The 14028-nt window shown below is 34.7% G+C and overlaps 1 protein-coding gene across 2 annotated transcripts in view; it reads left to right on the top strand.

The window, feature by feature from the left end:
- Positions 1–14028, top strand: part of CERS6 (ceramide synthase 6) — a 281416-nt gene that overhangs the window by 110803 nt on the left and 156585 nt on the right. For both annotated transcript variants that reach the window (XM_031960517.1, XM_031960516.1), the window contains exon 4: positions 5854–5911. In XM_031960517.1, the coding sequence (XP_031816377.1) occupies positions 5854–5911 (58 nt within the window). The remainder of the gene's footprint in view (positions 1–5853; positions 5912–14028) is intronic.

The following is a 14028-nucleotide window of genomic DNA, read 5'->3' as shown; positions in this document are numbered from 1 at the left end:
AAGATTTTCCTCTGAGTTGGTCTCAGAAAAGAAGGTAAGCATGAAGCACCCACCTGCTCCATAATCTTTATAGAGTAGACTTGTTTGATTCAGTGCAAATCCCAGAGTAGAACAGATAATTTGCAGGAGGTGACCTTGAACTAGACGCATAGGGCCAACTAGGGTGTCATTACATAATAATCTCAACTCAAATTTATATAGGGCCTTGAGATATAATAAACTACTTTCTGTACAATCACCAGATAAAGTAGATAGCACATTCACTATTATTATTGTTATCATTTTAAAAATGAGAAAATTGAGGCTCTGAGAGATTACCTATTAGGAACAACAGAGCTGGGTTACTCTTTGAGATGTAGCATTATTTGCATTGACTTTGGAAAGAAATTAACTTATCCTTTAATTAACTAATCCATTCATTCTTAAAGAATTTATTGAGCAAAATACAATTGAGCAATTGTAATCTCAGACAAGAGATTCAAATCAAAGTTTGGAAAAATTGAAAAGGAGATCCTGTGAACTGGGAAACTCAGACCTATCTGGTATATATATAACACAGTCCTAGGTACAACTGTATCTAGAATACTAAATCCTTACCTTTTGGAAACTTGAAATCTCTTAGAGAAGACCAAAAACTTAAACTCTTTGGGGATCCCATATGATCTGTGAACAAGATTTTAACTCAGTTTTTCCCCCCATTATGATTTTGATTATGGTGAAAAGGGAGGAGCCAACCCTGCCCCATTAGTTATTATGTCTTACCATAGAAAATAAATTTCAAGAATGTTAATTTCAAGAAAAATGGCTATGGTCAATATTATTTAAAGGGAGAGAGAAAATAGTGTGCTGGAAAGTAATAGCATTCCCACTCTCAATGTGAAAAACAAATGTTGGCTTGTTGTCAACAAATGTGTGAACTAAAATAACCCTCCAAGTTCCTTTTGAAATGAAAAGAGAATTCACATAGAGGCAAGACTGTTACTGTTCTTAAAGTTGCAAGTTCTAAAACCACAATTAATAAATTAGGAGAGAAACTGGAATATATTTGTGACAGTTTCTCTTGGGTCCAGATCTTATACTGAAAGAATCACAAGGTTTGACTTATTGCCACTTCATGCATTGGACTTTGTTCATACTGTCTAAAAGTATCCAGTCATAAATAGAGTGGAAAGCAGGTGTTAATCTACTATGTGATTAGAGGACTGATTGCAGCTTTGCATAAGCAAATAATTATGACAATAAAATTCTGGGTAATTGACTTCAGAATGTATTTTCATCATCTATTTGATTCACGGAATTTTATATTTTTATAGATTTTTGGGAAATTATCTTTTAAATTACGTAGAAGTAAAATATTTTATTGGCACAGTTATAAATTCAAACATTTTATTATATTGTATTTTTGATAAGAAATAGGTTACAGTTAGAACCATAACTAGATATTCTTGTATCTGGGGAGAAAAATCAAGACAGATATCTCTGACTGTAAAGAGAGGAGATAGAAATCCTTAGACACAAGCACTGGGACGTTAGGGTAGAGCTCATCCATATGGATGAGAAGCTTCTACTCCAATCCAACAAACATTTATTTATTAAGGGATTTGTTCCTGACTGTTGTTTTTTCTAAGATGGCTATGTGCAGTGGATAGAGCAGGGTGCCTGGAGTCAAGAAGAGCTGAGTTCAAATATTATCTCAGACATATACTAATGTGACCTTGTTTGTTTTAATACTCTGGGGAAGGAATGACAAATCACTCCAGTATCTTTGTCAAAAAGACCTCATGGACAGAATGGTCCATGGAGTCACAAAGAATTGTATATGTCTGAATAACAAAAACCTTGAATTTATGTTAGTCCATAGTGTATGGTAATTATGAGATGTGTCCTCCTCAAACTTCCCTTACAAATGATTAAAGAAACAAAAAATGCCTCAGCAATAAAGGATTTAATGACTTTCAGATGCAGTAAAGTAACACACTGAATTCTGCATACTTGCAGCCTAGTTCTTTCTCCAATAACAACATTTTTATGTCCTAAAACATTTTCTGGAAATGACTTGCTTTTCATCCCTACCTCCTAGGAATACAGTGTGGTTTTAGTAGAATAATAGTGATTCACATTTAAACTAGGACTTCAAATCAAGTCTTTTGACTGAAAAGGTAGTACTCAAAGGGTACTATGTGAATAAATAGCCAATCTAAGGGCTGAGAACTTCTGAGTTCACATCCTACTTTGACACATGCTGGCTATATAGCCCTAGGCAAATTACTTCACCCCTCAGTGATCCAAGAAACTCTCTAAGACTATAAATTGTAGAACAAATTTTGTTGTTTAATCATTGCAGATGACTCTTCATGACTTCATTAGAGGTTTTCTTGGCAGAGATACTGGAGTGGTTTGCCATTTCCTTCTCCAGACTATTTTACAGATGAGGAAACTGAGGAAAATAGGGATGAATGATTTGCTTAGAGTCATACAACTAGTAAGTATCTGAGGGTGAATTTGAACTCGGGAAGATGAATCTTCCTGACTCCAGTGCAGCACTCTATCCACTCTGCTACCTGGAACAGGTACCACTCTGCATTAGTGGAAGGTACTTCACCAAGAATTCCCTATTTTTTATAATTATGAAGTAACAAGTCTGGTTCCAAAAAACAGAGACAAAACACACAAAAAACAAACCATCATGAACTGGAGAAAGTAGCTGCCCAGTGTTGCAGAGGAGCCACTAATATGAACATAAAAGGACTGAAATATTCTGGTGGATGTGTGGTCTCATTCATAAGGGAGTTACATCCAGCTAAGAGTTTCATTTCCAGGAAATCTGGGGAGGCTGAGAGAATGTGGCTGTAATATGAGTAATGTCTTTGATGTTTGTATTTCTCTCATGACTGATTGACTTCTCTATGTTTGAAGTCTAAGCTGATTTCTTTCTGAGAAGACAAGGTAGGGAGGAAAATTTAAAGTTGAAGAAAGGAAAAACTTAACAAAGAGAGCATCCAGAATGGACTGTCTCAGGAGAGAGTGTGTTCTCACTTTGAAGAATTTCTAGTAAGTGCTAGGATGATAGAGGGAGTATTCTTTGTCAGATATTTACTACACTAAATGGCCTGGGAAGTCCTTTCCAACTCTGAGACTTTATAATTCTATACTTTGTTCTTACTAGGCAATTTCTGATAACTTTTATTTATTTTATTTTTTTCCCAATTTTTTTATTATAGCTTTTTATTTACAAGTTATATGCATGGATAATTTTACAGCATTGATAATTGCCAAACTTTTTGTTCCAATTTTTCCCCTCCTTCCCCCCACTCTCTCCCCCAGATGGCAGGTTGACCAATATATGTTAAATATGTTAAAGTATAAATTAAATACAATGTAAGTATACATGTCCAAACAATTATTTTGCTGTACAAAAAGAACTGGACTTTGAAATAGTATTCAAAAATGCAAGTGGACAAAAATAGAGCGGTTAGGAATTCTATGTAGTGGTTCATAGTCATCTCCCAGAGTTTTTTCACTGGGTGTAGCAGGTTCAATTCATTACTGCTCTATTGGAACTGATTTGGTTCATCTCATTGTTAGAGATGGCCATGTCCATCAGAATTGATCATCATATAGTATTGCTGTTGAAGTATATAATGATCTCCTGGTCCTGCTCATTTTTCTGATAACTTTTAAATAAAAAAATAATCACCTTTGAACATACTCTGCTTTCAGGAAGGTTTGTCATGTGATATATCAAATTGTCCTGTCCTGTCCTGTGATATATCAAATTGAATTGAATTGAGAGGTTGCCAAATTTAGCACAGGCTACTTAAAGGAAATTAAAAATAGAGAAATATGTGATCTCTATCTGAAGCAGATAGTCATAACTTCAAAGCCCCTTCTAGGATGTTATTTTCCTAGTCACTGAAATAATTTGATTCTTTTTATGATTGAAAAATTTTGGTTAATTCTTTTTTCCCTTTTAGAAGTATAAATTATTCAGAGTGTAGCTCTTAAAGTGACAACTATTTTTCAGGTTATATTCCTGAAATCCTTACACTCTCTTATTCAGTAAACCTTGTGGCTCATTATCATCTCTGTGATCCAATATAAAATCCTCTATTTAGATTTTCAGTCTCTTCATAACCTTGCTTCTTTCTATCCTTCCAGTCTTCTTATATCTTTCTCATCTCCATGTACTCTGTAATACAGTGACACTGGTTATTCCTTGCATAAGACACTCAAGACATTCTCTCTAATTGTCCTCCATGCTCAGAATGCTCTCTCTCTTTATCTCTGTCTCTGCCTTTGCTCCTCTTCTTTTCCCTATCACAACTAAAATCCAGTCTTCTACAGGAAGCCTTTTCTCATTCCTCCTTAATATTAGTAGTACTTCCTACTGGGGCCATTTTTGAGTTTTTTTAAAGCTTTTTTAGAGCAGAGTTCATGTTTATTTTCCTTTTTTTTTGTATTCCTAGCACTTAGCATAATGCCTGGCTTGCTAGTTGACCTAATATATCTTAACTTATAAGGGAAGGATGCAGTCATAAATCAAGATACTTTTGTATGGGTTTACTAGTGTTTCTTTTTTTTTTCTTTTCAGTTGCTTTCTTTTTAAAAAATAATTGAGCCTTACCCCAAAATGTATTATATTCTGCTTTTTGAGATCATCATCTCTCTGTTGGGAGGTAGATAGCATGCTTCAGCATTGAGTTTTTGGAATCTTATGACTGTTTTTCCATTGCAGTGGATATTGTAATGCCATGTTCTGAAAAAGTAGCATACTAGAGATTTTAGGAAGGTGAAAACCTGCCTTAATGGTACAAAGGAAACCCCAGTGAGAAAACTCCCTTTAACAAAACAGGTCTTCACCTTCCTAAAATCTCTAGTCTTAAAGTGGTATTGACCATCAAGGTTGGTTAATTCAGTTGGTTAACTTCAGTCAATCAACATTTATTAAGCCCCTGCCAAGTGTCAGGCATGTGCTAAATGCTGTACTTAAATCCTATGGCAAATGGATGTCAGAGATAAAATTCAAACTTAAGTTTTTCTACCTTGGAAGTCAGCTCTCTATATACTATACCATACAGCTATAATAAGGCAGTAAGAAAATGTATAAGAACTTGCAAGTTCTCATAATGTGTTAAGGAAATTTGCAAGAATTTGTAAGACTATATCCATACCTGATTATTTTTCAGAAACTTCTTGTCTAAGAGTATTAGTATTTTAATATATTTGGAAGGGGTAATGTCTTATTCTAATAGAAATTTCAAATTCATTATTCTCACTTTTATGCTCTCTTTTAGGTGTAAGCCAAATTTTTAAATTAAAAAAATTTTGTTTTTAATTTTAAAAAATTCCATCTGTCCTGACCTACTATTGAAACTTTTCTAAATGTGTTTTCTGTTTTACAAATGTAAAATGTGATTGAAGCTTAATGGTTTACTTGCAGCTATAAAGAATTAGTATCTGATCTGGGAACGGAGTTTAAGGCTGTTTTGTACACCCTCAGGTTGTTGAACCACATCCTTTCATGGATACTAAGTGCTTAATCACAAAAGGAAGTGTAAATGTTGGATTAGAAACCCTGGGGGTACTATGTGGAAAGGAGATGTTGCCGAGGAACAAGGGGAAAATGAAATAACTAGCTGAAGGAAAACAAAATATTATGAATAAATCATTTAACCCTTTATGTAGAAAATGTGTTGGGGTTTTTTCCCAGTTGGTTTTGTAACTGTTCAGTTCCTTATATTTCTCTTGCAGGAAGTAAATCAAAGTTGTCTAGGACTTTAATTCATATATTACACAGGGTATTGTGAAATACATTTAATTAACCCAATATAATATGCATTTTACCTTTTACAGGTGGCGATTTACATTTTACCTTTATGTATTTACCTATGGAGTCCGGTTCCTAAAAAAGGTAGGAACATTAAGTTACTTTCTTATGCTTATAGAGTTGTGTGCTTCAGCACCAATCTGTCTCTGGGGGAAAGAGTGTTTCTTTAAATCAGTAAAATTATATGTATGAGAAAATAGGGCATTTACTTTAGAAAATGTTTGGCAATTTATCCTTTCTAGTAAACTCTATTAAGATAGCTATGTAAATAAAACTTTTGAAACCAGATTTTAAGGTGAAAAATGTTGCTAAGTAGCATGTCTCATTCTCATGACAATTTATTACTAAAAGATATCAGTAATGTAAGAGCCTTATAAATATCTTCTGATAACTTAAGAGTTTGCTTGTTTTCCTATCATACAATAGTGTATAAAATCAGCTTATGGAAATGATTCTTGTTATTTCTGTCTCCATTAGTAATTAATATGTGAGTTTCTTGAATTGTTAGCAAATAATAATAGTAAGGGAAACAAATCTGTGGTACTTCCTTCTACATATTGCGTTTCCTCCTAGTTTGTCTTGCTGTGTCCTGCATCTGAGAAGTTCCATTTATCTCTGTGAAAGTCATTTGTGGAGATTGCAATGAAAATTTTCAGTCAGAAATTCAGTGCTTAGTTTTATTATGAGATATTGAAACTGTCTAGATGAGGGCCCTAAAAGAGACATGGTCATTCCAAATTTATTTTGTTAGCAGAGGATTCTTGTTCTTCCTTCCAAAATTGTGCATGTGTGTGTATATATGTGTGTATATGAATGTATATATATATGTATATATACACAAATGTATGTATGTATGTATGTATATGTATGTATATATATAGTTATGGGCCAGAACTCTGAAACAAGGATTCTTACAAGGTGTTAAGTCAGTGGAATTGATGAGACAATGGTTATCTAGCTTAGCATGGTGACTAATAATAGTTCTCTAGTTCAGTAAATGTACTTAGTACTTAATATAGTTCCACAAGATTCACACCTATGATAATGTAATTATAATAGAGTATATAACAGCCCAACCGGGACCCAGAGACAGATTCATTCCATCATCCACCTTTGTGGTAGCTAGAGGCTGAAGCACAAGCCCTTGGACTCAGAGAGCCATATTCATTCACTTCATCTCACAGCACATGGTGGCTGGCCTCCTGCACTTCCCCCACTGAGACCAAGGCCTGTCTGAAAGGCTCTCTAGAAAGCTGGCCCAGCCCCAGGCAAGAAAACTAGATTTTGAAAGAGATAATAAAGGATTTAGACTTTAACACCTGGCTGTTCTCAGTGATTATTGAAACAAGGCTGCTCCAAGACCTTCAGAAAACCAAACAAGAACATTACAGTATATATATATATATATATATATATATATATATATATATATATGTGTGTGTGTGTGTGTGTGTACACAAATGTATGTATACATTTGTAGATGGATGAATACATGGATACTACTCCCTTTTCTCAGATGATTTCAGCTTACTCAGTACCTTCTTTAGGGGCAGCTAGGTTGCCCAGTAGTTAGAGCACCAGACCTGAAGTCAGGAGAACTTGAGTTCAAATCTGGTCTCAGATACTTAACACTTCCCAACTGTGTGATCCTAGGCAAGTCACTTAACCCCCCAAAAAACAGCCCCCCAAAAAACCCCTTCTTTACTTGATTAATTGTCTTTTAAATATTTAGGTAAACCTTCAATATTCTAATTACATTTCCTAATATTTTAATATTGAAGTATCTGATGTTTTCTACCTTTGTCCAGTTGCAGATATTGTTATGAAATATTGGTTTAAATTGTCTAATTTCATTGTTTGGTAGAGAAAGTTTCCTCTAGAAATGTTCTGCTTTCTCCATTTTTTATCCCTAATAATTTTAAAAGCCATCATGGTATAGTGAGTAGAGAATTGGCCTATTAGCCAGGAAGATAGGTTCATGTCCTGTTTCTGCACTTCCAGACTCTGAGCCTGATCACTACTTTAAGTTGCTTAAATAGTGACTAGAAAATAGCAGGCACTTAAATAAACATATACTGATTAAGTGATTAAGTTAAAGAACCAGGATTAAAACCAGGTGTTTGACTACAAAACTAATGATTTTTTTCCCTGATACCAAAATGATACAAGTATATCTCTATTTTTCACTACTCTCTTGCTGAAATTTACTACTTCCTTCAATTATGAATTTAAAAAATATCTGAAAGAGTCCATTAGTTTCACTACACTGCCAAAGGCATATCTCTTACAAAAAAGCTTAGGAACCTCAAGTCTAGGAGGAAGGGCATCAGTGCTTTGGGGCAGGAATTTTTGTTTTGTTTTTGTCATATATGACAGCAGATGTTCTTAACCATGAGACCATGAACTTATTTAATATTTAGATAATTGTATTCAATTAATATTACTATTAATTTATTTTAAAATTTTGAAGTACTTTGTCTTATGGATTTGAAACATTATTTTGACAAAGGGTTTGTGTACTTCACCATACTTCCAGAGGAGTTCATGATATGCTTGCAATCAGAAAGCAGGAAGACCTGAATTCAAATCTAGTCTTGGCTACTTACTGGCTGTATGATCTGGGCAAGTCACTTAATCTCTGCTTGCCTCAGTTTCCACAACTGTAAAATGGGAATAATAGTAGCAGCTACCTCCCAGGGTTATTGTGAGGGGCAAAAGAAGTACCTGGCAAATGGCTATTCACTATTAATGATACAGTGGCCATGATACAAAAAATTACTAGAAGTGCATCTTTTTTATTATTATTATTATAACTTTTTATTGACAGAACATATGCATGGGTAATTTTTCAACATTGACCCTTGCAGTCACTTCTGTTCCAACTTTTCCCTTTCTTCCCTCCATCCCCTCCCCTAAAAGGCAGGCAGTCTCATATATATTAAACATGTTAAAGTATATCTTAAATATGTGTGTACATATTTATACAGTTCTCTTGTTGCACAAGAAAAATAGGATTTAGAAAGGTAAAAATAACCTGGGAAGAAAAACAAAAATGCAAGCAGTCCACATTCATTTCCCAGTGTTCTTTCTCTGGATGTAGCTGGTTCTGTTAATCACTGAATTCGATCCTCTCATTGCCAAAGATATCCACTTCCATTAGAATTGATCTTATATACTATTGCTGTTGAAGTATATAATAATCTCCTGGTGTTCTGCTCATTTCACTTAGCATCAGTTCATGTAAGTCTCTCCAGGCCTCTCTGTATTCATCCTGCTGGTCTTTTCTTACAGAACAATAATATTCCATAATATTCATATACCACAATTTACCCAAACATTCTCCAATTGATGGGCATTCATTCAATTTCCAGTTTCTAGCCACTACAAAAGGGCTGCCACAAACAAAGGCTTCCCTTTTCACTTTTCCCCTCCCACTTTTCAATGAAGTGGGAGAATTTTTTCTGTAAATTGAATATGTCTTAATATTTTTTCTCTTTGAACCAATTCTGATGAAAGGAAGATACACACTGTGTTCATCCCTCTCCTTTCTTTCTCTCAAATATAATAGGTTTCCTTTGCCTCTTCATGAGATGTAGTACCTCCACTTTTCCCTTTTTCTGGTATATTTTCCTTTCTACCTCCAGCTTCTTTTTTATATTATAAAAGTAAAACCAAATTATACATGTATTCTTTATGTATACTCATTACAGAAATATAGTTCCCAACATTTCTTTATACCTTTTTATATTTCTCTTAAGTCCTATATTTGGAGCTCAAATTTTTTGTTTAGTTCCGGTTTTTTCATTAGAAATCAATGGAATTCACCCATTTCATTGACTGTCCATCTTCTTCCCTGGAAAAAATACTCCATTTTGGCTGGGCAAGTTATTTTTGGCTGCATACCACATTTCTTAGCCTTTTGGAATATCAGATTCCAGGTCCTTCGATCCTTTAATGAGAATGCTGCTAGATCCTGAGTAATCCTTATTGTGGCTATTCTGTATTTGAATTTTTTTTCTAGCTGTTTGTAGTATTTTTTCCTTGGTCTGATAATTCTGGAATTTAGCCACAATAGTTCTAGGAGTTTTGATTTTGGAATCTCTTTCAGTAGGTAATCAATGAATTTTTTTCAGTGACTATTTTATCCTTTATTTCTATAACATCTGGGGCAGTTCTCTTTGATGATTTCTTGAAAAATAGTGTCTAGGCTCTTTTTTTCCTTATAATTTTCAGGAAGTCCATTAATCCTCAGATTATCTCTTCTAGATCTATTTTCCAGGTCTGTTGTTTTCCCAAGTAAGTATTTAACATTTTTTTCTATCTTTTCATTTTTTTGGTTTTGCATGGCTGATTCTTGGTATCTCCTTGAGTCATTCATTTCCATTTGTTCAATTCTGATTTTTAATGGATTATTTTCTTCATTTTTTTAATTTCTTTTTTGCAATTGTCCAATTGAGTTTTTAAATGAGTTGTTTTGTTCTATGGAATTTTTTTTTATTTCACCCATTTTATTTTTTAGATAACTATTTTCTTTTTCCAATTCACTAATTCTGTTTTTCAAGGATTTGATTTCTTTATCCACTCTATCTTTAAATGAATGGGATGACTTATCCAGACCCTCTTGCAAAACTCCCCATTTCTCTTCTAGCTCTCTTATGAGAGCCTTTTTAATTTCTTCTTGAGAGTCTTGTGGGGTGGGGACCAGATCATATCCCCCTTTGGGGATCCATCTGAAGATAATCTGTTTTTAGTCTCTTCAGGGTTTGAAGTCTGCTCTCTATCAGTATAGGAGCTATCTATAGGTAGAGTCCACTTTAACTTTTTACTCATTTTGACAAAAAAAAGAAAAAAACAAACCTGCAGTCTTCTTTTTGGGCAGTGCGGTGTTACCAAGCTTCCTCTACAGATAACAGGAAATAGCAGTGAGGCACTAGTGGAACAGCAGTGGCTGCACTAGGATCAACGGTTGCACTCTCAGAGCATGCTAAGTCACTCCAGATGCTGGGTGGGTGTGGTCAGGTCTCAAGAGACCCCAGCTTTTCAGGGTTATAGTCTTTACCCCCTGTGTTTATAACTTCTCTGCTGATCTACTAGCTTGCTGCCAGGGCAGAGTAGCCACACTGTGGTAACGTTCTCCCCGCAAATTTTCCGTCAGCTGACACCACACCCTACTCTCCTCTGGTTTGCTCAGCGTGAGCTGCCTTCTGTGCTCTCCCTGCCTTCTTGCCTGACACTGCCCCTGGCCTAACTGTCCCCACCCGTGAGCAAAGCCAGACCTTTTCTGGCAAATTTCGAGGATATCTTCTGTTGGTAATATGTTGTACTCCCAATATTTGTGGGTTTTTTCAGTCAATCACTAATTCTGATGCCGTTTCATGAAAGAAGTAGTCTGAGGGCAAGGAAGAGCTTAGATAGACATGTGTCCTCTCCACTATCTTGCCTCCATCCACTAGAGGTGTATCTTATGAAAGCACCTGAATGATTTGCTTTCCTCCAGTTCTTACATTCTAGACTCAGTTATTTTCCATGGAGAATTTAAGAAGACCTTAAGATTTTACTCTAAAATCTTATATTTCTAAACAAACTTAGAATAGAAAATGTTTTCTTTAAGTTTTTCTTAGTGGTCCTGAGCTAAGTGATATAGTATTGAGCAAGATAATCAGTTTTTCTTCTTCATAGTGAATCTCCCATCTTTATCCTGTCTTTGCCTCTTCCCCCGCCCCCCTCCACTGCCTCTCTCTCATTTCCTTTGTTTTCTCTTTGTCTCTCTTTCTCTCCCTGTCTATCTCTCAGCCTGGCTATTACCCATTGTTTCTCCTTCTCTTCTTCCTTCCCTGCCTTTCTTTCTTTCCTTTTTCTCTCTTCTGTTTCCTCAGGTGGAAGAGAACATTCTTAGCATTGAGGCTAGGCAAAACCAAACTAAAAGCCAACACAAAAATCTATCTCACAATATTCTTTCAATTTTCTTGTTTCATGACAAAATAAGTTAAATAGAAGAATAGAGACAAATCCATTTGGATAAAAGTAAAGCATGATGTGTTAGATTAATCTATTTTTTTTTTTCTTTCTGTGATATTTTCTAAGATACACCCCTATTTTGAGGTTAGCTATTTCTCTGGCTTAAATATTGGCCACAAAATGGAATAAGATGTAGAAATATTTGAAAAAAATAAACTTATTGTAACTGAATTTAACATAATTTTAAAATAAAGGTTAAAATAATATAACTATTGGTACACATGCCATAGCTTCTTTATAAGAAACTTGATGGAGCATTCTTGATAGATATTTTTAATAATATTTTTTGTTTTGGAATAAGTAGACATTTTTCTTGTATCAGCACAATGCATTATTTATGCAAACAAAAGCTCAGAAAACAGGGTTGATTATAAAGGAAATATCAGAAATGATTTATTTAAACTCAAAATTTAAATTAATTTTCAGCAAACATTTGTTTCCCTAGCTCTAGTTTCACTTATCCATCATCCACAATTACTTATAGCCCTAGGTTTTGTGATTATTCAGTTGTACCTGACTCTTTGTGATCCCACTTGAGATTTTCTTGGCAAAAAAACTAGAATGATTTGCCATCTGTTTTTTTCCAGCTCATTTTGTAGTTGAGCAATTGAAGCAGAGTTAAGTGACTTGCCCAGGATTGCATAGCTAGTAAGTGTATGAGGCTGTATTTGAACTTTTCTTGTTGGTTAGAAGCACAGTGTTCTATCTGCTGCTACCTAGCCTAAGCTTGACCATATTATTTCCTATCTTAGGGAACTTCAGACGCTCCATCTTGCCTCTAATATAAAATAAATACTCCTCCACTTGACACAGAAAACCTTTTCACCTCTCTCTCCAGTCTTTTCACACATCACTCCTGTTCACACTCTTTGCCTTTTAAGAATGTTCTCCCTTTTCATTTCCAACTCATGGAATTCTTAGATTTTTAAAAAACACAACTTGGGTGTCACATTTTACAGGAAAAGTCTTTCCTCTTCTCCAAAATGACTATGTTCCTAATATTATTTTGTATGAACTTTCTATATAAACCCCTCTAAGCTTATAAATTGCAGTATATTGACCTATTTTGGGATTGATAGGAGTTTCTTTCATAAGGTCTAACATTAAAAAAGTAATACATTTATACTAAACAAGTAAACACATATCCATGTGCACACCCACAACACACTCACACACACACCCTCTCTCCATACACCAATCCCAAGAGATATATTATATTTGTCTACATACGTTGCTCTTTCCCTCTGATCCTCTGAATACATTTTAATGTATTCTTCTTGAAAGCAGAAATTATTTTGTTTTTGTCTTCTTATTCTCAGAACTTGGTACAGAGTGTAGAAAAATAGACCATAATAGATCCTTGATAAAATTCTTTAGCTAGCTGTTAATTTCATTAATTATTTGCTATGCAGAAAGCACTATGCAAGGTACTACAAATATAAAGGTATAATGACATAATCTTTACTCTTAACGACCTTCTGATTTGATGAGGGATTAGTGGGTTAGTGGGTGCAAAAATAATAATGATATGAGATGGAATATGACAAGTGTAAAAGAGATGTCCAGAGTGCTGTGAGAAATTTGAAGAAAGAAGAGATCATTTTATGTTTCTAGAGTTAAGACTATTCTAAAATTGTTTAGGTATGATTCTGCTTTCATGTTCTTTCCATAAAGCAAAGTAGATAATTTCTACTGAGTCTTGGGCAATAGGCAACGTTTATGGATGAGAGGTTTTTAAACTTTTTTTGGGGGGGAGGGATGGATCATGGATCCCTCATGCAGTATAGTGAAATTTATGACTTTCTTCTCAGAATATTATTAAGTGCAAAAAAGGAAAACTAACTATATTGAAATATCATAATCAAATTTTTTTTTAAGTTTTCAAACCCCAGGTTAAGAAACTTTGTTCTAGAGATGGGTGGGCAGGACACTGTGTTTTATCTTTTCCTTTGGAATTCTCTAAAGAGGTAAGCTATCTCACAGGAATTTGAACCAATAACATTGTCCTCTGAAGTAAGGAAGGAAGAGGAATTAACTTGTAAAGTTCTATCAGATTTTGTATTTTAAAAATCCATGGGGCAGTTAGGTGGTGCAGTGCATAGAGCACCAGCCCTCAAGTCAGGAGGATCTGAGTCTCAGTCCAACCTCAGACACTTAACACTTCCTAGCTGTGTGACTCTGGG

This window comes from Sarcophilus harrisii, chromosome 3, assembly GCF_902635505.1.
Source record: "Sarcophilus harrisii chromosome 3, mSarHar1.11, whole genome shotgun sequence".
Taxonomy (NCBI): Eukaryota; Metazoa; Chordata; class Mammalia; order Dasyuromorphia; family Dasyuridae; genus Sarcophilus; species Sarcophilus harrisii.
The sequence above is the reverse complement of the archived record's forward strand: the minus strand, read 5'-3'. Positions and strand labels throughout refer to the sequence as shown.